General features: G+C 39.1%; 2 protein-coding genes and 1 pseudogene across 2 annotated transcripts; 2 read left to right on the top strand and 1 right to left on the bottom strand.

The window, feature by feature from the left end:
- The first annotated feature begins 255 nt into the window (after positions 1 to 255).
- Positions 256 to 5,972, top strand: LOC137748293 (uncharacterized). The gene is made up of 14 exons (XM_068488424.2): positions 256 to 1,180; positions 1,417 to 1,729; positions 2,100 to 2,246; positions 2,333 to 2,421; positions 2,520 to 2,612; positions 2,980 to 3,106; positions 3,297 to 3,361; positions 3,512 to 3,686; positions 4,032 to 4,226; positions 4,359 to 4,406; positions 4,767 to 4,916; positions 5,003 to 5,085; positions 5,489 to 5,604; positions 5,757 to 5,972. Exons 1-14 carry the CDS (start codon positions 621 to 623, stop codon positions 5,846 to 5,848), a joined length of 2,253 nt encoding a protein of 750 aa, XP_068344525.2. The 5' UTR covers positions 256 to 620; the 3' UTR covers positions 5,849 to 5,972.
- Positions 5,973 to 8,775: 2,803 nt separating this feature from the next.
- LOC137748243 (UDP-glycosyltransferase 74F2) lies at positions 8,776 to 11,399 on the bottom strand. The gene is made up of 2 exons (XM_068488362.2): positions 10,648 to 11,399; positions 8,776 to 9,782 (listed from the first exon to the last, which is right to left on the bottom strand). Exons 1-2 carry the CDS (start codon positions 11,275 to 11,277, stop codon positions 9,003 to 9,005), a joined length of 1,410 nt encoding a protein of 469 aa, XP_068344463.2. The 5' UTR covers positions 11,278 to 11,399; the 3' UTR covers positions 8,776 to 9,002.
- Positions 11,400 to 23,181: 11,782 nt separating this feature from the next.
- On the top strand, positions 23,182 to 23,808 carry LOC148698896 (uncharacterized; annotated as a pseudogene).

Raw genomic sequence — 23,808 nt, 5'->3', positions numbered from 1 at the left:
TTAATCCACTAAATTTAGACTTATTTTTAACGGAAAAGGATCCTCTCTTGAGCTCAGGATGAGAATATTCCTAACTACGAAATTTGGGTCGTTCAAATTTAATTCAACAGCTCCAAACAAGATATCATCTAAAAGTTATAATAATTACAACCGTTGGATTAAATTTAAACGATCTGAATTTCGTAGTCAGGAGAATCCTCATACTGAACTCAGAACCTCTGCCATTTTTAACTACCCTTCTTGAAATGAAATATTATCAAAAAAATTATTAAATATGCATCGTGTTTTTCGACGGCGTCATTTTCTTGGATAACAAGTCGTATTTTTCTTTTCTTTTTTCTTTTTTTTTTCCGGGATATTCCCAAAGAGTTGGAACGGTCAACTTTGTTGCTCTAAAAAATTGTTTATTATTGATAAATATATAAACCTTAAACCCTAAAAGTCAAAGAGGATGATTTCAGGGTTTGAGGTTTTCATTTGGCTTCCTTGATTCGCATTTCTTGGTAAATAGTTTCAATTTCATTTCAATCGAGTGGTTTCTAGAAACCTTGAGACGACATTGTTTCGGTTGTGTGCTGCAATTGATTATGTGTGAGATCTGAAACTGCAGAAATTGAGAAATGGCTTCCAGAGCGATCTTCAGGAGGAACAGAATCCTCACCGACTATGTAACGGCGTCGTCTCGCTCCAGCACTGGATTCCAGTGGTTCGGGCATTCCCATGGCGCTCAGAAATTGGAGTCCAAGGGTTTCAGCAGTATCCTCACGCTTAAGAGCAGCAGCAACAACGACGATGATGATAAAGTTTCCGTCGCAAAAGACGAGTTCCGGCGATTGGGGTATGTCTATATCTCGCCGATGGGGATACATCATCGGTGGATGTCGCAGGCGATTCGAAATGCGTCCACAGCTGCAGCGGCGGCGACGCCCATTAAGCCGACTGAGGGGGGCAGTCCCAGTGATGACGAGGAGAACGAGCGTTTGGCTGCCAAGAAAAGAAAGGAGGCATCTCCGGAGGACTGCGATCAAGCTGTTCAGGGATTGAGCACTGCAAAAGCCGCCAAGGCGAAGAAGTTGCAAGAATCTCAAAAGTACAAGGCTGTCAAACCCATGTTGCAGAAAGTTTGGGCCACCATCCTGGGAATTGGCCCTGCTTTGAAGGCTATAGCTTCCATGAGCAGGTTAGGTTAGAATAGATAGGTTATATTTATTTCATTTCATTTTCCATTCGTCAGCTTTTTCTTTAAACTAATCTAAACTGCGGGATGGGGTTCGAGTGGGCTGTCCGCTCTAGAATGTGTGGCTACGCCCACATCCGCCCATTTCTTAGCTCTTTTAATCAACAAGATTTCATCTTTTAATCAAAGACGATTTCATCTTTCCACATGCCGGTTTTCATGCTTGTTTGGTTATGCAGGGAAGACTGGGGCAAGAAACTTGTTCACTGGAAGAAGGAATTTATATCCACATTGCAGCATTATTGGTTGGGTATTAAGCTACTGGGTGCCGATATAAGGATATGTTCAAGGTTGCTGCTAAAGCTTGCTGGCGGCAAGACTCTCTCTAGAAGGGAGAGACAACAGCTCACCCGCACAACAGCTGACATCTTTAGGCTAGTTCCCTTGTCGGTTTTCATCATTGTTCCTTTCATGGAATTTTTGCTGCCAGTATTCCTCAAATTGTTTCCCAACATGCTGCCATCAACTTTTCAAGACAAATTGAAGGAAGAGGTAGAGATTGCATATTTCGTAGTGGATTTAGCTTGGATTCTGCATCTGCTTCTGTGTCATTGCTCCTAGGACTCGCATTTATATATATATATATATATATATATATATATATATATATCATTTCTCCCTCTTGAGATATCTTCTTTAGTTCAAGAGTTTGCTTCAATGCGTGCCTGCATGATCCATGTCATGTCTCTGCATGTCCATTCGCCCACCAACTTGTGTTTTCAATACATGTACACATAGTTTGTTTGGTACTCACATATAGTATGTTTTTAAAACAATCTTAAGTATTTACATATGCTTAGGGGCTTGTTTGCTCCCCTTGTGTTGTAGAATGTTGGATTTCAACTTTTTACTGAATGTGTAGGAAGCATTGAAAAGGAGGCTAAAGGCAAGAATAGAATACGCTAAGTTCCTTCAAGACACGGCCAAAGAAATGGCAAAGGAAGTTCAAAACTCAAGGAGTGGAGAAGCTAAGCAAACTGCAGAAGATCTAGATGAATTTTTAAACAAGGTGTGGCTTTCATTGTCTATGGTCCACCTTCCACGTTTCTTTCTCCAATATTTCTTTTGTGCAAACCTGTCTATTTCTAAGTGTAGGTTAGAACGGGTGCTCGTGTTTCTAACGAGGAGATCTTGGGGTTCGCCAAGTTGTTTAATGATGAACTTACCCTAGATAACATCAGCAGGTTATCTTTTATCATGATTTCTCAAGGTTTTTGTGTTTGAATGTGATGGGGATGCATTTGTGAGTGAAGTTAGTGACTCTGTTTTCTGTTGCATGCAGGCCTCGGTTAGTCAGTATGTGCAAATATATGAATATCAGCCCTTATGGAACAGATGCATATTTGAGATATATGCTCCGGAAAAGACTCCAGCGGTGAGATGCATATCTTAGCATATTAGATGCACATTTGTTTTGTTGTAGCCTCCATTAGAAACAAGAACAGTAAAGTGAATACTAAATTAGAGCTATTTATTAGGCTCCTCATGCTGGGCTCTGCTTGATTAGGTCTTGGTTCAAGCTTGGTCATCTGTGTTGTATATGTTTTTTCATATTTCATCAATGAAATCTTTAGTTAATCATTAGAAATACAAATTCTTCTTTTCAAGAAGAGCATATACTATCTTCTTAGAGAATTTGATCAAAGAATTTCTTTCTATGAAGATAAAGAACTTATCGAAAATGCTGCTAAACATGAGTTGAGTATTGTTTTCATGTTTATTAACATTTTTTTTTTGGTCAGGATTAAGGCTGATGATAAGTTAATTCAAGAAGAAGGTGTGGAATCCCTTACAGAAGATGAGCTGCGCGAGGAATGCAGGGAGCGCGGAATGCTTGGTTTGCGTTCTGTGGAAGATATGCGCCAGCAGGTATACTATGCTTAGACTAGATACTCCTTTCTTTGTTTGCAGATTAGGTGGTTGAAACTTCAATTACCTTTTTGGGAATCTCAGAGTGAATTATATTTTTCAGTTTCATAAGTAGTTAATGTAGCTTGGTGATTTATGATATATCAAAGCTGATCTTGGTGCTCATTTATTCATTAACGTCTTCATGTAGCTTCGTGATTGGTTGGATTTGTCTCTCAATCACTCCATGCCATCTTCGCTTTTGATCCTTTCCAGGTATCCTTAGGCTCCACAAAATGCACACCAAACTCTTTGGCTTTGTTTAATTCTTGATTATTGCTTTTACATTCAGAATCCCTACAGTTCATGCATATCTTGATAGTGGAGCCAGTTTAACTTCACTCTTGTTTGATGTGCGTAATGCAGGGCCTTCATTGTGTCTGGAAGGTTGATGCCAGCTGACGCCGTTCGAGCTACACTGTCTTCTCTGCCAGATGAAGTGGTGGATACTGTTGGTGTTACGTCATTGCCCTCTGAAGACTCTGTATCTGAAAGGAGGAGGAAATTGGAGTTCCTTGAGATGCAGGAAGAAATGATCAAGGTTGAAATAGTTTGGTTTTTATTTTGAGGGTCTTATAAATAGCTATTGGTGTCTTAGTAACCAGAACTAAACATATGTGTGTGTGCGTGCACGTGTATTTTTATAAGCCAGTTTTGATGCATTTGGTTTGGAGTTGTCTGGAACCAAAAAAATGGACGAGCAATCAAAAAGTAAAAACACAAATGATAAGCAGAAGAAAAACTCCTGAAATAAAATGTTATGACTATCATCTGACCTAGAAAACTTTTGTTGAAGAAAGAAATTTAAGATGTAACAGTTCGCTTCTGTCTCTAATTTGTTGAGCCTTATTTGTACTGAGTGGCTTTCTGAACTATTATGTGACAGGAGGAGGAAGAGAAAGAGGAAGAAGAGCTAGCCAGAATGAAGGAATCTCAGGCCAAGGAAGAGGATAAGGCATTGAAAGAGATGACTATTCCAACAGCCAAAGAAGCACAAGACCAAGCCAGGGCAAGGACACTAGAAAAGCAAGAGAAGCTCTGCGAAATAAGTCGTGCATTGGCTGTTTTGGCTTCTGCATCTGTAAGGACTGGACTGAATAACTCTCAATATTTATGTTGTGTTCTCTTTTCATTTTTCTCTACCAAAATTCAATCACTATCATCCACACTGTAAGCTTAACAAGTTTCTTATTTTTTGTTTGTTGAATAATAGTCTGTGAGTAGAGAGCGTGAAGAGTTCCTGAGGCTTGTCAATAAGGAGGTAATTTAAAACATTTAATTGCTCTTAGTTTGTATTGGGTATCTTTTAAGATGAAGGCATTTATCTTTGGGTATGCATGCTTGTGTTCCCTTGCTCGGTATATGCGGCAGACACATTTGTAAGGATAACTGCTTGCAGTTAACCAGGACCATACATCATAATTATTGCCTCCAGTTCTGAGTCATTTCTATGTTTCTGCTTGTTGCTTTTGTCCCTTTTTGTTTGAAGAATGTGCAGATTGATGACTTTTAATGGCATTTAATTATTAGCTTTCTGTCTATAGAATATAAGCATGCACTATCATGTAATGTTCAATTCAGAAGGATAGTTTGCTTAAGTTGATTTCTTTGATCTTTCCAGATTGAACTTTACAATAGCGTGGTGGATAAAGAGGGTACAAATGGTGAAAAGGATGCCTTAAAGGCATATAAAGCTGCTCGAGATGAAAATGACAGTAATGCTGAGGCTGAAGGTGATGATGAGGGGGTTTCATCAGCCCTCGTAGACAAGGTTAGATATTCAATTCCAAGTTATCTACTTATAACATGCTTACCATTGTTTACTTGATGGATCATCATTTATTTTGTGTATTTCAGGTCGATTCACTGCTTCACAAACTTGAAAAGGAAATTGATGATGTAGATGCTCAAATTGGTGATCGCTGGCGATTACTTGACAGGTGATTTGTTGATTTTAAATCTTGCTTCCTCTGTTGTGTTATTATTTAGCATGTATTTTCACATCTTCCCTGCCTTCTTAAATAAGAATATCTTCCCATTCTTATTGAAACGATTCTCCCTACTGGTTGCGATGTGCATGTGATAATGGGCAGGATAATCAGAAATAGGATTAGTCTAAACATGATGGCTGGTGAGTTTAAATTTTAAACTTTGATGGGGTAACCTTCGATTGAATTTATTAGCTACCATAAGTTTAAGAGCTGATACAGTTAACTTTTGAAATCACCATAACTGTTGGTTTGAATTTTAAACTCATGTTGAGTGATAAACACCTTGCAGCTTTAAGGATGGTATCGGCATTTATTTTCTTCTTGCAGTTAATATTTTCAATGGTGTGTGCAGGGATTTTGATGGGAAAGTAACTCCCGAGGAGGTTGCAGCTGCTGCGAACTACTTGAAGAATACTTTAGGCAAGGAGGGTGTCCAAGAACTGATAGGCAACCTTTCCAAAGATAAAGGTGGGTGAATTTGTGTTGGTTCTTGTGCTAGGCTCATCTGTTCTCCTGAATATCCACTGCTTGTGTTAATGCATCCGATTAATTAACATTGGTCTCCGTATGCGTTGATTTGATTCCTGATTTTGATGATTGTTTTTGGTGTGTTGTGGCAGATGGGAAAATTCTTGTGGAAGACATTGTGAGATTGGGCAGTCGGTCGGAAGATGCAAACTCAGCAGAAGAGGAGGAGGAGAAGAGAGTTTAGAGTAAGATGGTAGCATGCATAATTGCATATCCCTACTCTTACTTTTGTTATGAGAGGTTGATTATGCCGGAATCAGATTCTTAATGGTTGAAGTTATTGGCCAACGGTGGATTTGGTTAGCTTATGTCTTGTCCTTTCCTGCCCAACCCTATCCTATAGGCTTGGTTTTCCATACGTACGGAAGGGAGTAGGATTCTCTTCCCTCCTAATCTTCCTCCTAATCTCTCTTCCCTTCTATCCCCTCCTATTTAAACGGCTGCAATTACGCCACGTGTACATCTTGTTTTGAATTTTTATATAGAGAACAAGAGAAAAAGAAGAGTGTGAGAGGAGAATCCTACTCCCGTACGGAAGAGAAGTGCTTCTGAATCTTCTATTGGTTAAACCAAAGACGTGAGAGAGAGAGAAGAGAGAGAGAGAGAGAGAGATATGTTTATTACTTAATATAAGAAATATAAAATCCCCCCTTCTATTACAATTAACAGATGATATTCTGTATTTGTGGAAAGGTGAATATATTGATGATGAAGGGAATTACAACCGGAAGGGAAAGGGAGAAAACTTAATCTGTGGATCATGCGGGTTATTCTTTTTTGCTTACGTATCCGAACTAATAAAATTCAAATTAGTTGAAGACTTATTTTTAACTACGTTTCTTGTAATTTAACTTTGATCTCACTTTGTCCGTTAAAATTTAAAAATCATCATTTTACTCTTTAAAACTTAAAATTGTTTGTGTTAAATTCGTGGCGAATTCGTTAAAGTAGGCTTAACTAGAAAGAATTCCTAATTCCGTTGTCTTACCAATCACTAACACAAGAATGAAATGAAGGTAATTGCACACGAGTTAACATGGGGGTATCGAGTAAAATTGAAGAAAAAATTGTGGATTGTGCAGTGTGGACAAGGATTTTCTATCCACTTTTTTTCTCTTTCATTTCCTCTTTTCTTATTTGAACGCTTAAAATTTCATCTTTGCATAGAGAAAAAAAAAAAACTAAAGAGAAAAAGAAAAAAAAAAAAAAAAAACTGTGAGAGAAGGGGAGGGGGGAAAGGGTAAAAAAGAGGGGAGGGAGGTGTGGAGTGGATTTAAACAACCACGTCCACTCACTTGGTATATGTGTGCATATATATTATATATGAGTAATGTTATGAAGACTAAATTTATAAATAAAATTTTGAAAATTAAACGATATGAAAGTTGATGATTGGACTGCTACTGTTTTTTTTTTTTTTTAAGTACAACAATATATTTTACACTAAGGGTTTTTTAAGTACAACGATATATTTTATACTAAAGGGAGGTGAAGTTCGATTAAACCATACAATGGGCAACCTAATTTGGTATTAAATTCACTGTCCACGAGATTCAAACCTAAAACCTCTTACTTACAAGTGAAAAGAAATATCATCAAACAGTAGTATTAAGTGTCTATTAAACTACTACTTAAACGGTGATAAATGTTAGTTTACATATTTAGTGCCCCTCATATTTCTATATATATATATATATAACGTACCCTACAAGGCTTCAAGTCGTTGAAATCTTTTCAGAGCGAATAATAATTAGTTGGAGGTGACGAGGAAATCAAGTGAGTAGTGCTTACAAGTCCATTCAAAACAACTTACTTTTCTGCGGATTGCATTATTTGTAGGGATCTACCTCTGCAAGGAAAACATATATAGTCAAAGTCAAGTCATATTCCCACGGCGGCCAAGCATATTGCATGCCTAATTCTCACTCCACCTGGCACTCACTCCTCTCCATTAACTCAAACCCAATCAACCAAGCTCCTCTCATGCCGCTGCCGCCGAGAGATTTTTCAGCGTAATAGGTATATGGGATAATATCCCATGTGTTATTATAGAAATGGTGAGATATGTATGCTAAAAAGTTAATAACTTAAAAAATAAAAATTTTCACCATTTCTATTAAAACACATGGTGTATTATTTGTGTTCCTATCACAATGAAAAATTTCTCAATTGAAATCCTAGCTTGGCCAATCACATGCACTCTTTATAATACTTAACAAATTCTCCATATTATCGTTGAAATCTCTTAAAAATCAAAGATTGATACGGAAAAGTAGAGGAGGTGAAATGCAAATTTCACCCTATATCACGAAAATATTAAAAAACCAATGTACATAAATTTACCGGAATTCATTGCAGATTTCAAACTTTTGATGAATTTTTACAAATTTTTTTCTTTAATTCTGACTAAATCTAAATGAATTAATATATTTCCATTGCAAATTTTCATAATTTTTGTCAAAAACAATCGATACGAAGTATTTATCCATATTTCTATGAACTTACATACTGATATTTCCATCTAGCTATATCGATGTTTTAAATACTAAACATGCGCAAATTAAAAGCAAAAATGTACTTGGATAGCACACAAACAGAAATTTTAATATTGCATTTATGTGCCACGTAACCTAAAGTTAAATGAAAAAAAAAAAGAAAAAAAAAAGAAAGAAGAAGAAGTTTACCGAGATTAGTCGCACTTTTTCTCTTGTACACGTGAGTGTTAGGCATTCAGGTGGAATAAATAAATAATTAGTTATATGTAATTCTCACATAAAAGACAAAAGAGTGGAACAGAAGCGGCGGCGTACTTTTCTTAACCACAATTTATATTATTCAGAAAACTTATTCATATATAGTGACTGAAATGCTTGGCAACAGCTTTTATTTTTCAACGCAAAACTCAACTTATTCATATATAGTGACTGAAATAATTAGGCATTCAGTTGTTGAATTTTAATGTATATTTGTCTTCTTCTCACGTGCATAATAAAAGTGAGAAGTTTTATATTTTATTTGTTCGACGAATTTAACGTTGATTTAATGTGTCGTTTAATTTAACTAATAATTTATTTTCTTAATGTGAGAAGAAGACAATTTGTTCATATATAATGATTGAAATAACTTATATTATTCAGAAAACTTATTCATATATAATGACTGAAATACTTGGCACATCTTTTATTTTTCCTACAACAAATTGTGGGTTTAGTTAAACCACATAATAAATCAACGCTAAACTCGTCGAACAAATAAAACATAAAACTTCTCAAGTGCATGTGAGAAGAAGACAAATAGACATTAGAATGCAACAACGATGATTTAATACTAAGTAATAATTAAGCTGTGGCTGTCAATTTGGACACGAATTGTTGGATGTTGTTATCCGAAGTGCCACCGTCGCTCACAGCCTCGATCGCCAACTCCCTCCATTTCTTGGCATTCTTTTTCATTTCATTCCCAGCCTTGTCATCTCCCATCACTTTCCTAATGCAGCGCTTAATCTCTTCTCTTCCTACCATCCCATTAGCGTTCTCATCATCGTGATCGTTAATCTGATCGTAAAGATCGCGATGATAAGCCTTCACTCTAACACCAACCTTCCAAACAGCCTCAACTAACTTGGAATTAGTGGGCTGGTCGGTCCACTGCGGCATTGCAATCATTGGCACTCCCAAGCTTAATGCCTCGATCGTCGAATTCCACCCGCCGTGTGTGAAAAAACACCCCACCGCCGCATGCGACAGCACCTCCAACTGAGGGCTCCATTTTACCACCAACCCTTTACCGCCGTTACTTGTCTCTTGGACAAACTTGGAGGGAAGTTTTGCCTCCTCCGAAGCCCTAACCACCCACAAGAAGTGGACGCCGCTTTCCTTCAGCCCAAATGCTAGCTCCTCCATCTGCTTGTCACTAAGATTGGCCATGCTACCAAACGCCACGTATACAACCGAGCCTGCTGGCTTCGTGTTGAGCCAGTCGGTGCAGGTCGAGTCGGACTTGAAAAGATGAAGCCCGTAATCCTTGTCGTCTTTGATGCTGTTGTCCAAGTAAGTAGACGGGATTGTCGGCCCTATTGTCAACAAATTTGAACAATCTTTTGACATGGAGTCCACCACCTGTACTTGCGTAATTATTGCATATTCGTTAATCAATAGATTCTTTAGATATCCCAAAAAAAAAAAAAATTATTTTAACGAAAAATCATATTTTTTTTATTTAAAAAGTTAATTATGGTACAATTCATTTTACATTTTATTTTATTTTTATTGTTAAAACTCAAAATCTTTAAGTCATTTTCATTAGTTTTCCTCTCTTTAAATTCTTATTTTTTAAATAAAAACCCACTTAATTTTAAAAATTCAAATAAAACTCCAATTTCAAATAGCCTGCCACGTGGACATTTATAACCAATTATTACAACACATTTACAACTTATGCCATAAAATTCTAATTTTGTCAACATATGTTATTACTCATCCTAATTATGATGAGCGATTAAATCCATATGGATATTAATTTTACCTTTCTTGTATCATAATAATAGTAACGCATATAAATTAATTTACCATATTAAAAAAATAATAGACATAACTCGTACGAAAAAAATAATATTGTTGGAATCATGTAATTACCTACATATGAAGCTCATATTTCTTTTATTTACATGCAGAACCTAAAAAAATTCTCAAAGATGACATTTTTTTTTTGCCACAAATCAAGTTGGTACACGCGTAGAAGATATCTTTTTAGGCCCTTAAAATTGAAGGCCTTACGTGCAAGGGCAACTTTTGCACCTGCACAAAACCACTACTGCATAGGACTCGCATGCATGAGCAAGTGTTTCCATCTAAATAACATTACTCAATTAATATTTAATACAAAGATAATCTATAATATTCCACTCCATTTGGACTTACCAAAACCAAGAAACTCAATTATATATTTACTAATAATTAGTTAATTAAACATAGACGTACGTACCTCTTGCTCTAACTTGTAGAAGGTATTGGCAAAAATGAAATCAGCTTTGTGGGTGTTTAAAAACTGGTTCAACACCATCTCAAAGTAAGCGGGATAGGAGCCCGGGACAGAAATGAAGGACGGCAAGTCTTGGGGCTCGAGCATATGCAAGCCCGGAATAGAAGAAACCGTCAGTTTCCCACGATGCTGGAGATAGTAAATGTAATTGACCGTGCATGTTTGAGTAAAAAAGGCACCGGCAAGTACACCAAATTGTTTGGCTACTTCCAAAGCCCAAGGTAAAAAGGGATCGTAAACAATGCAATTTATAGGGTGGGGTGAGTTTTGGTGCTTTGTAATGAGCTCGGCTAGGGATTTGGATCCCACGGCTTCCATCCGGGATAGATATTCGTCGATGCTCTCAGCTCGGGCAAAGCCGCCTTCATCGTAGCCGTCGGAGATGGTCTCGAAGTGGACGGAGCCGGATGATTTGGGCTGCAAAGAGTTGGCGATGAAGATGGTGTTGGCTAGAGTCACTTTGATGCCCTTGGAGGCAACGCGCTTGGAGAACTGGAGAAATGGGTTTATATGACCTTGAGCAGGATAAGGAACTACCAACACGTGAGCTCTGTAACCTTTATCATCTTCCATTCTCTCTCTCTCTCTCTCTCTCTCTCTCTCTCTCTTTCTTTCTCTCTAATAATTTGGACAATGTAAGCAATGTTTATATAGCTAGAGGGTGAGCGCCTACAAGGTCTTTCTCTTTCTCGACTGGATTTGATATTCTCAACGACAAGTTTATCATCAACAACCAAACGCACGTATTGAATACCGTAGCTAGGTTGAAACCCTCAACGACTGTTAGGTTGAAACCCTCAACGCCTTTATCTATTTTTTATATATCTCTTGCGTGCCCTACACGTCGATTTGCGAGTCCAGCACATGCTCAATAAGTGGAGAGATTTTTTAGTATGCAGAAAATACAGCTCGGTACATTAAATATAATGATACAATTGGTTAAAACCTAATAAAAAAGATTGACAAATCATCTTATTAAACTGTATTCTCAGCACACTAAAAAACTTCTCTCATAGGTAAATAAGATCGACCAATGTCGAGCAGCTCATGCAATGGGAACTAGCTAGTGATAGGGAGAGAACAAGAACAAGTATATATACATATTGGATTGATATTAAAAACCCCAGTCCTATTAAGTAGAAGCAATTATCATTCTTAATTAGCCCTATTTTACTTGTTTCTTGATTGCATGAGTTAATGCAAGTTAGACATATTCCATTTGGAAACTTGGGAGATCCATCATCCCTCTATATTATTTTCTAGAATAAATTACATAAAACTACATTAACTATGGGTCGAACTATGATTTTATACCTCATGTTTTAAACATTGCAATGTCATACCTTAACTTATGAATTCATTGCAATGTCAGACATCCTTTGTTAAATTTTCTATCAATTTAATTGTTAAATGATGACATGTTAGGAGCGGGGCTCACTCTTTCCCTAACTGAAATAAAAATTAATTAGTTTTTATCAATTTATTAATTTTTTATTTAACAATTAAAATTAATTAAAAAAAAAACTCTCTTCCTCACTGACCCACTCTCTCTACTCTCACTTGTCTCCTTTTTTCGTCTTTCTTTCCTTCTTCCTGGGCTACTTCAATTCCCGCAAAACAGCAACAATCAACAATAACCTGCATCTCCGCCTGCAACCAACCATCTCCGCCGCACCTTTGTCTCGCCTGCAACCAACCACAAAGCTGCAATCTCGCATTCATCTGCCCTCGTTAGCATTCCCATAACGTCCACCTACCTGCCCACTCGAACCCCTTTTTTTACGAAGGCCAGACCCGATTTCTTTGAATCAACCTTGTTTGTAGGGCCGTTTTCAACGAATCGGGAGCCTGATGGTAAGCCAGACCCCTTTTTTACGAAGCTCAGACTCGACCTTTTTGAATCAGCCCAAATCCGACACTTTGAATCAACCATGTTCGGCAATTTGGAGCTTGATGGTGATGCCCCTTTCTCTCTCCAAGTTTGTGTTGATGAGAAATTGGGATCTGATGTGGGCAACGATGCACAAGTCTGATGTGGGCGCCGGTGGACGGGCAGATGACTTGGTGGAGGTTGTGGAGGCGGGGGCAGGAGGTTTTGGTGTGGATGAGGGGTTTGGAGTGTGAGTAGAGAGAGTAAGAGGGAAAGAATGAGGTGATGGTTTTGGGATGGGAACGTTGGGTTGGTGACAAGGCCGCGGAGGTCAAGGTTCTTGAGGATGAGTCGGGATACTCGGTTGAATGATAGGAGAGGTCGAGGTTCTCGAGGATGAGTCGGGAGACTCGGCCATGGCTGCCATTGTTTCTCTGCAAGTGAGAGCAGAGAGCGTGAGAGAGCGAGACAAGTGAGAGCAGGGAGAGTGAGGAAGATAGTTTTTTTTTAATTAATATTGTTAAAAAAAATAATAATAATTAATTAGTTTTTTATTTCAATGGGGAGAATGAGTGGGTCCCGTTTCTCCTATGTCATCGTTTAACAATCAAATTGATATAAAATTTAACTGATATTTGACATTGCTAGAATTCATAAGTTAAAATAAAATATTGCAATGTTTAAAAAATGATGTATGAGATTATAGTTCGATTCATAATTAAAGTAATTTTGTGTAATTTACCCTATTTATTTTTCTACACGAGGAATCAAAATTCAATAGTTAGAAAATGCCAAGGACTTGTGGTCCATGCATAACGTAGACTTGACAAATTCGGCCTCGTGATTCATTAAATCTGAAATATGTTCTACCTTATAACCCGAGTTGCTATGATAGACGTGTTTATTTTTTTCACAGAGTTTCAGTTTAATAATAAAATATTATGCATACATTTCATTTTGCATGGTATTATATTATTCAACCAAAACGTTATATAGCGATAGATCTAGTCCATGCACGTGACTTTCGAATATTGACCATCGAAACTTGGTACCCATACTATTTGAAAACTAATGCAAGTTGCATTGTTTCCTCTTAGTTGCCAATTAAAATGCAACTTCGTCCATTTCTTTAGGGGATAAATTTGTACTCACCTGGCGATTTGTGGGTCTATCTCTTCTAATTATTTGGTACGTGATAAAAGACTGAGAACATAGCAGCCACCCAAATCCCTCACGCAACTCTGGTGACCACCACCACACCTTACCGTCCGCTACCCCTTCGTCTCCTCACCGAACTCCAACCACCACCACCACAAGCAATACACAAACCCTTGCCATGTTTTTTGTTTTTTGTTTTTCGTTTTCTTTTTGCTGGGGAAATTCTAGGTTGATCTCTAGGAACAAGGCAGGGGAGGAGGGGACCAATTAACCAAAAGCAAAAGGCTCTGTAAGCATAAGGAAGGTTCTTGATAGGGTTTTTATCACCTACAAAAGTAGAGATAAAAACATTTAAAAATACTTGCCAGAGAACAAGATTGTCGTAGTCAGTGGCGAAGCCAGGAATTGCCGAGGGAAGGGGCGAACTTAAAAGAGTGCAAGGTTAAAAAAAATGGCAACAACCAAATCCTTTTATATAGTAATGTCTTCCACAATTTATCAAAACAAACAAATTACAATTATTGCTGGTGAGGTTTCATATCATGAAGATGTCACATAATAGGCTCATTATCACTAAAAGTAAATACATATATCTCAATGTAAACAATCATGCTATCACTCAACCATTGATCTTCTAGCCGGTGATAAAATAGCAATTGTTGTTAGCTTGTCTTGGCATGATGTGATCTTTAGGTTGACATTGATCATTTTGGAGATAGTGTCTACGAATTGCTTCGTGATAATTAGGTGGATAAGCAATCATTCGATGTCTATGTCCAAGGTCTGCAAAAAGATTAGCCAATAATTCATCCAACTTAGTGGCCTCACTTTGTTGTGAACTACCCTGAATATTCGAGGACTACTTGGAATATTTGAAGGAGAAAGAGGACTACTCGGAATATATGAAGGAGGATTTAAGCACTGTTTCTTATAGTATCGTTTCATTACGTAATGATATAATAGGGAAATAAATAAATAAAAACTCTTAGACTCTTAGACTATACTTATGTGACTAATAACTAATCAAACCAACAATTCAATTAAGCAATACTAATAATCATACAAATTATTCATAAACAAAAATTCAATTCAACTAATCAATATGAATAATCGTATATATTATTCAATAATTCAACTAATCAATAAATAATCAAGAATTCAATTTTTACCCTAAACAATAATTTTATTCCCATCAATAACAATAGAATTCATATCAATAATCAATAACCATATTAATGTATTATCCTATGATTTTATACTAATCAAACAAAAATTCGTATTAAATAATTAAATAAGGTTTGAAATAATATAAATTTAGAAAATAAAAAATTTACCTAAAATTGGGAAGGATGGCATGATGGCTGGGTGGTGATTGAAATGGAAGCTGGGAATTGAGGGATTTGTCGTGTTTGGTAAAGTGGGAGAAATAGGAAATTGAATAGGGTAATGGCTAACAGGGACTAGTGAATTTCTCTATATATATATATATATATATATTAATGAAGTTGTAAAACACTGTTGTTTTATTTAATAAATAGATTTTTTTTTTGTTTTTGATAAAAACAAACCCTGCTGCGTGCAGGGGGCGCTGCACAGCAGCAAATGCCAGAAAACCTCCATACTTTCCAGTTTCCGGCCGAACCAAAGGGGAGCTCCTGGGCTTGTTTTCTGACGAGTGGAGGGGCGACAGCCACCCCTTATCCTTATGTAGCTTTGCCACTGGTTGTAGTATAGCAACTCAAGTAAGGTATTTTTTATAGGGATTGAATGAATAATTTATATTTATACTAATCCTTAGCTAATTATTTAGAACAAAGTTTCGCAAAGGTTGATTTTGAAATTTAAAATAATAAAAAAAAAAATTAATTAAAAAGGTTAAAGAAATTAGCAAAGTAAAGAAAACAAAGGAAAACGTTTTGAAAACCAAATTGTAAAAGCCTAGGGTTCCATAGTCCCTTTAACAATCATATGCAATTTTACTAATTACTTATGAATTTCTACATACAAGCTTTGAAGGTTAGGCTTTCCAAATACATATTTTCCTCGTGATGTTCAAGCGAAAATAGATATCCAACATCCAACCCGTCTGTGATGATCATATCAAATATAAACATGCAAGACTCATTAAGCTTTGTGAAAACCCTTTGAAAACCATGCGACCCTTAAGAACGTGATGTTCGACTTAAGTGAACTTACAATTACTAATCACAAGAAGCCATCTTCAATTAATTTCAAGGTGATATTCCAACAGAAATTGCATCAAATTATTTGTCTAAAAACCCTAATGGTCGTGAATCACTAAGACAATTAGATAGATTAATCACGGTGATTAATAATTCAAAGCAAGTGTGCATCAATTCATAAGCAAATTAATAAAATCACATATTCATGCTAAGGCTTAATAAAATCATAAACAAATTAATAAAATCACATATTATGAACAATCATAATAAAACCTAAAGAAAATATATTAACTAGAAAAAAAAATGAAAACACCTTGTAGGTAAAAAGTCTGAAGTTCTCGCAAATAATGCGTGCGTTCTCCCCCCAAAATCCTAATGGCTAAAAAGCCTTATTTATACTACTCCAATTTAAAACCCTCGTAGAAAAGGTTTTCTAAAAACTAGGAAATAAAATAATAAAAATATAACTAGAAATTACATTCCTATTTTGACTATGAAATATGCCCAGCAAAGGGATAGACACGTTTCTGGACCTTTAGGGCTCCAAAACAGGCCTAAAATAACTCAAATTAAAGATAAGGACCTTCACTTCAAGTTCCAAGAAGAGCCCAAGTCCAAAATCAATCATCTTCCAGCCCAAAAGTCGCAAATAAGCTCTGCAGCCCAATCTATCAGCACAGCGTGCTGAGCATAAATTAATTCGCCACGACCAGATGCTTCAAGATAAATTTAGGAAATTTTGACACAACCTTCTTGACAAATTCACGAACCCGCTTCAATTAGAATCACTTAAAAATTCCACCGTTTGATTACTTTATGCTCAAAACAAGTTCTCATGTCCTACATTAAAAACATATAGCATGTGACAGCTCGTTCCGAAAATTTTAAAACGTACGCGTGAAAAGACGATTTTGCCCCTAGTGTGATTCTTTCGTTTTGTGTATGTTTTTGGGTTTTTGTTGGCATGTTTTGGGCCACACACACACTAACCTACACCCCACACCCTTTCCCCTATCCCTGCACCCTGTCCCGAGCTCCATTTCCTTCCCATTTTCCATCCAAACGTACGGACACACACACAAACCCATGAATCTTCACAGATCGAAGAAACAAAGTACATATCTATGCTCGTGAGGTCCATTGGAGTCTAACCATACCCATTTCAGGTGAGGATACCTTCGTTTTCACGTCGAACTTGGGATACCCAATTTTTGGTACTGTTCATGCACACGTAAATTCTTATGTTTTTGGGAATTTCAAGCTTGTAGGAAGCTTGGTGAGGTCCTTAGGAGGCTCGGGGTGGTTCATTTGAAGGTTTTGGACGTCGGAATCACGAGTTTCGAGGTTGGCCGGTGAGATTTCGTGGATTTTAGCACTTGAAAGTGGTATGATCTTGTTCCTCTTGTTGTAAGCTTCATTTTGGTACCAATTTTGTGAAATTTGGTTGAAAAACGAAGAAGATAGGACGATTTAAAGATTTCTCGATTTTCCGGCGCCGGAGCCTCGCCGGAGAAGACGACGGAATATTCCGTCAGTTTGGACGAAATATTCCTAACGCCGTTGATGGAATCCGTTACAGTTAACGGAATATTCCTGACGGCGTTAACTGACGCCGTCAGCGTGCCAGGCACGTGCCTGCGTGTGGCCGTGCCTTGGCCGGCGCGTGGGGGCGCGTGTGACGGTGAAAAATTATTTTAAAAATATGGGGATGTTCCTGAGGTTGAGTACATCACGTTGGTGTATTCATACACCCCATTTGAGCATTGTATGAGAAGTTATTTCTTGAGTTTGGTTATGTGCTTTAAAATTAGCGTTTTTGTAGTTGTTTTGCATATAGGTGAATCCTATCCCGAGAACGAGCGTGGTCACTCGAGGCAGGGGGGTTACGACCCTTCCACTTACCAGTGAGTGGGCTTTTGGTTTTCCGTATATACCTATATACTTATATTTTCCCAGAAATTTATTTAGAACGTTTATTCGTGATATGCCATGCATATAGTTTTGTCGTTATTTATGCATTGTTAATTGTTTATAAATATGCATGTTTGGTGCTGCGGACGCACATGTAAGTGCCAGGTGAGTTGTGATTTATGTTTACATTCAGTAGTGATTTGAGATGCATAGAAAGCTCATAACCTACACCCCCGGTGTTAGTGCTCCCGCCCAGAGTTAGGCACAGTCCTTCACGTGATGTTCACCTCCCGCACCACACGCTCAGCTTGGATCCAAGTTAGGTGCACAGTCCTGTCGTACAGACCACTTTAGGTGGTTCCGACTCGTAGGTGACCCGCGATTATTCGTACAGCCTTCACTTGAGCGTATCTATATATTACACCCAGTCCTGTCGTACACACCACTTTAGGTGGTTCCGACTCGTGTGCAGGTCTAGTTAGTGAGATTGAGATTTGAGCTCTAGATTCAGCCGTACAGGTCACGTTAGGTGACTCCGGCTGACAGATTATATGACCTTGATATGATTTTACCTGAGCACTTGCATTTTATTTTGAGGTTTTGGCATAGGATATTCTTGAGCATGATATATATATATATATATATATATATATATATATTCTATTTTCTGGGAAGTATACAGGTTTTACGGCGAGGGGTTAGAACTTATTTATTAAATGGTTTTCGAAAAGCTTTGTTTTTGCCCACTCACACTTTTGTTTTGCGCCCCTCCAGGTTCTAGTTGGCTAGCACGTTTGGTGGTTTCCCTGAGGATTTTCCCGGCATATCTGACAGACGATCACCAGTGTAGGACCACCTTCGGGTGTACTTTTGTTGCGTCGTTTTCTCCTGGACTGCTTTAGGCTTTATGCTCTGAACTTAGTGTCACACTTACGCTTGCACTTGTTGTTATTACTTGACGTAAGACTAGTTTTTATTTATTCGTACTATTTATATTATTATTTTATTAGCTTCTGCACTGTGCACATGGTTACGTCACTTCCACGTGACGGCCAGCATGCCCTGATCTCGGTCGGGGTGTGTCAGTTTGGTATCAGAGCCTAGGTTTGGCAGTCTTGTGTTTTTATGAGTATTCTAATGGTTTTGGTGTCTTCTGTCAGAATTATGCCGCCTCGTCGGGAACCACGTCGCTCTGCTGAGGCTAGTTTCCCCGATATTGCTCAGCTGGGGGAAGCTATTGCTACAACTATTCAGTCGGTGATCCGCCCTCCCTAGAGGACTCATCTGGAGACTATGTATAATTTGAAGTTGGATAAGTTTGAAGGCAACGAGGGTCATGAGGGTGCAGAGCGATGGTTAGAGCATATTGAGAAGACTTTTCGTGTTTTGCACAGTCAGGGGAATCTCCATGTCGAGAAGTGGGTTGAGACGACATCGTGGTTTTTGGGTAAGGAGTCTGCGTCCTGGTGGGAGCAGGAACTTCGTCGTTTGACTCCAGCTAAGAAGATTGATTGGGATGTTTTCCGATAGTTGTTTAAGAGAAGGTTTGTGCCTCCTGAGTATATTGACCGCAAAAAGCAGGAATTCACTGAGCTGAGACAGGGGAAGTTGATAGCGAATGAGTACTATCGGAGGTTTACTGATTTGTCTCGCTATCACCCAGATGTTGCTGGCAATCCAGCGGAGATGCTTCGTTGTTTCCGTTTAGGCACTAAGAAGAAGTGGCGTTCGATGGCGACCACTACCCACTGTGATACCTACCAGGAGTTTTATGAGATTCTGCTGAGAATTGATGATTCAGAAAATATGCCGAGCGAGAGTGAGGAGGAAGAGAAAGATGGTAATCAGAGGAAGGATGATAAAGGTAAAGGTCAGGCGTCGCTCGGACCTCGTAGGACACAGAACTTCAAAAGGGGTGGCACTAGTTCTAGCTCTTCTAGCGGGGGTTTTAGCGCCACTGGTCAGAGACGTGGAGGTAGGTTTGCTGATGGTGCTAGAGGCCAGAGACAGGGTGATGCTGGTAGAGGTAGGGCCCCAGTTTGTCGCAGGTGTAATAATCGACATTTTGGTGAGTGTAGGCGAGGTAGCAGTGGTTGCTTTACTTGTGGGCAGATGGGACATCGGGCTACAAATTGTCCCCAGAGTCAGCAGCAGAAGCCGCAGCAGACTTTCTTACCACCACCTGTACCGATTCAGCAGATTCAGGGTCCGGGTAGTCATGGGCAGACAGGTCGAGGTGGTGCCTACTACTATCAGGGCGATGCTGTTCCTTATGCCCCGAGACAGTATCAGTATCCCTAGGACCCATATTCCCAGGGTGGTTATCCTTCGTATTCTGGCGGCTATACGCCGTATCCTCCAGCTCCAGCAGGCGGTTCTCAGTGGTTTCAGGTAAGACAGATTCAGCAGGGGGAGATTGCTACGAGTAGTGCGGGGTCTTCGAGACAGTCTGGTCAGCCCAGTCAGGGGTGTGGCATTCAGAGTCGTGGTGGCCAAATGAGCAGAGGTCGAGGTGGACGACAGTAGACCCAGGGGCGTATTCATAATATTTCTCTACAGGATGCTCAGAACAATCCAGATTTGATCATGGGTACGTTAAACATCCTTGGTTATTATGCTAGAGTATTAATTGATTGTGGTGCTACACATTATGTGATTTCTCATACATTTGCTCAAGTGACGCAACCTCGCCCCACACATTTAGGGTATAATTTAGAGTTCGCTATGCCTAGAGGGGAGAGATGTATTATAGATCGTGTGTACCCAGGATGTCCAGTGATAGTGGAGGATGTTGTTATGCCAGCTGATCTTATCCCGTTAGACATTGTTGACTTTGATGTGATTCTGGGCACATATTGGTTGCATTTCAATCGTGCCAATATTGATTGTTATGGGAAAATAGTTACGTTCCATCGTCCTGGACTACCTGTGGTTACTTTTGTGGGCGAGCAGAGTGGGGTGAGACATGGCATTATTTCGGCCTTGCGAGCGAAAAGGTTGTTGTCTAAAGGTTGCCTGGGGTACTTAGCTCATGTGGTGTTGGATGAGGCTGTTCCTTGTAGAGTAGAGGATGTGAGGGTAGTCAGACATTTTCCCGATGTTTTCCCTGATGAATTACCTGGTCTACCACCAGACCGAGACATGGAGTTCACTATTGAGTTGCTTCCAGGTACTAATCCTATTTCCTTGACTCCTTATCATATGGTTCCCGCTGAGTTGAGGGAATTGAAGGTTCAGTTGCAGGAATAAGTGGATAAGGGTTTCATTTAGCCTAGTACTTCACCTTGGAGAGCTCCAGTTTTGTTTGTGAGGAAGAAAGACGGAACTTTGAGGCTATGTATTGATTACAGGCAATTGAATCGGGTGACGATTAAAAACCGTTATCCGTTGCCGCATATTGATGATTTGTTTGATCAGCTTCGAGGTGCTTGTGTATTCTCCAAGATTGATTTGAGATCTGGATATTATCAGCTGAAGATTAGTAGGGATGACGTTTCTAAGACGGCGTTTAGGACTCGTTATGGTCATTACGAGTTTCTGGTTATGCCATTTGGTTTGACGAATGCACCAGCTGATTTTATGGATTTGATGAACCAGGTGTTCCAGCCATATTTGGATAGGTTTGTTATTGTTTTTATCGACGACATTCTGGTGTACTCTAAATCGAAAGCAGAGCATGTTCGACATCTTACTTTGGTGTTGAAAAGGTTGAGGGAGCACCAATTGTATGCTAAGTTTAGCAAGTGTCAGTTTTGGTTAGACCAAGTCGCGTTTTTGGGGCACATCATTTCAGCTCAGGGTATTTTGGTGGATCCTCAGAAGGTCGCAGCTGTGGAGAAATGGGAACAACCGCGAACCGTCACTAAAGTGAGGAGCTTCCTTGGTTTAGCAGGGTATTATCGATGGTTTGTTAAGGATTTTTCTGTGATTGCTCTACCACTGACGAGGTTAATGAGGAAAGACGTTAAATTTGAGTGGGATGATAAATGTGAGCAGAGTTTCCAGCAGTTGAAGTATTGTCTCACTCATGCACCTGTTTTGGCACTCCTAGACGATAGTGGTGATTTCGAGGTTTATAGTGATGCTTCTTTGAATGGTCTGGGATGTGTGTTGATGCAGCATGGTAGGGTGATTGCTTATGCTTCACGACAATTGAAACCCCATGAGTTGAATTACCCTACACATGATTTGGAGTTAACTGTCATTATTTTTGCGTTGAAGTTGTGGAGACACTACATTTATGGAGAGAAATGTAAAATCTTTACAGATCATAAGAGTCTTCAGTATCTCTTTACGCAGAAAGATCTTAATCTTCGTCAGCAGAGGTGGATGAAATTGCTCAGTGATTATGACTGCACGATTGATTATCTCCCTGGTCGTGCAAATGTAGTGGCTGATGCACTTAGCAGGAAGTCTCAGGGCCGTATCAATGCGTTGTATGCGAGTCGTATTCCTCTTCTGGCAGACTTACGTTCTACGGGAGTGAGGTTGGAAGCAGAAGTTCGAGATGTGGCTTTACTTGCTAATTTTCAAGTTAGGCCAATTTTGGTCGATCGGGTGCTTGAAGCTCAGGTAGCTGATAGAGAAACTCAAGAATTGATCCAAGCTCGAGATCGGGGAAGGAGGAGAGACCTCAGAGTTCGTGAGTCGAATGACATGCTGATGCAGGAAGGTAGGATGTTTGTGCCTAATAATTTGGATTTAAAGAAAGCAATTCTTGATAAAGCACATATCTCGGCTTATGCCATGCATCCTGGATCTACTAAAATGTATCATACCATTCGACCATTTTATTATTGGCCGGGTATGAAGAGGGAAATAGCTGAGTATGTGAGTAGGTGTGCTGTTTGTTAGCAAGTTAAGGCGGAAAGGAAGAAGCCATTTGGGTTGTTGCAGCCGCTTCCCGTTCCAGAGTGGAAATGGGAAAATATTACTATGGATTTTGTGTACAAGCTTCCGCGTACACATAATGGTTTTGACGGCATTTGCATGATTGTTGATCGGCTTACTAAGTCAGCACATTTTATTCCAGTGAGGGAGAAGTATTCCTTGGGCCGATTAGCGGAGTTATTTACCTCGAAGATTGTAAAATACCATGGTGTCCCTGTGAGTATTGTCTCGGATCGTGATCCACGATTTACCTCTAAGTTTTGGGTGGCATTTCAGGAAGCTTTGGGTACGAGACTACTTTATAGTACGGCGTATCATCCTCAGACGGACGGACAGTCAGAGAGAAACATTCAGACTTTGGAGGATATGTTGCGAGTTTCGGTGCTACAGTTTGGTGATGTTTGGCACAAGCGGTTGGATTTAATGGAATTTGCCTACAACAACAGCTTTCATTCGAGTATCGGCATGGCACCATTTGAGGCATTGTATGGCAGATCTTGTCGCACACCGTTGTGTTGGTCGGAGGTCGGAGAAAGAGTTTTGGTGGGTCCAGAGATTGTTGAGGAGACTACTCAAAATGTTAAGGTAATTAAATCTAACCTGAAGGTAGCCCAGGACAGGCAGAAGAGTTTAGCAGATCGGCATGCTACTGACAGAGTGTATGAGGTTGGCGATTGGGTATTTTTGAAGCTTTCACCATGGAGAGGCGTTGTACGGTTTGGGAAGAAAGGTAAATTGAGTCCCAGGTACATTGGACCATACATGGTCACTGAGCGAGTTGGTGAGGTAGCTTACAGGTTGGAGTTGCCTCCTAAGTTGGCTAGAGTCCATAACGTTTTTCACGTGTCTATGCTTCGACATTATGTTGCTGATCCGTCTCATGTGATACCTCCTCAACCCTTGGAAATCAATCCGGATTTGACTTATGATGAGGAACCAGTGACGATACTAGATTGGAAAGAAAAGGTTCTGCGGAACAAGGCGGTGAGTTTAGTGAAAGTTTTGTGGAGGAATCATTCCGTGGAGGAAGTTACGTGAGAAACTGAAGATCGGATGAGGGATTTGTATCCTCGGTTGTTCTTTGACCACTAG

The sequence above is a fragment of the Pyrus communis genome, chromosome 2 (assembly GCF_041283825.1).
Source record: "Pyrus communis isolate YQ-2024b chromosome 2, ASM4128382v1, whole genome shotgun sequence".
Classification (NCBI taxonomy): domain Eukaryota; kingdom Viridiplantae; phylum Streptophyta; class Magnoliopsida; order Rosales; family Rosaceae; genus Pyrus; species Pyrus communis.
Note: the sequence above shows the minus strand (reverse complement) of the source record. Positions and strands in the feature narration are given on the sequence as shown.

Coding starts and splice junctions, on each gene's coding strand:
- LOC137748293 (XM_068488424.2), top strand. CDS start 621: ATGGCTTCCAGAGCGATCTTCAGGAGGAACAGAATCCTCACCGACTAT. Junction 1,181..1,416: donor GCTATAGCTTCCATGAGCAG/GTTAGGTTAGAA, acceptor TTGGTTATGCAG/GGAAGACTGGGGCAAGAAAC. Junction 5,086..5,488: donor CGCTGGCGATTACTTGACAG/GTGATTTGTTGA, acceptor TGGTGTGTGCAG/GGATTTTGATGGGAAAGTAA.
- LOC137748243 (XM_068488362.2), bottom strand. CDS start 11,277: ATGGAAGATGATAAAGGTTACAGAGCTCACGTGTTGGTAGTTCCTTAT. Junction 9,783..10,647: donor TCTACAAGTTAGAGCAAGAG/GTACGTACGTCT, acceptor ACGCAAGTACAG/GTGGTGGACTCCATGTCAAA.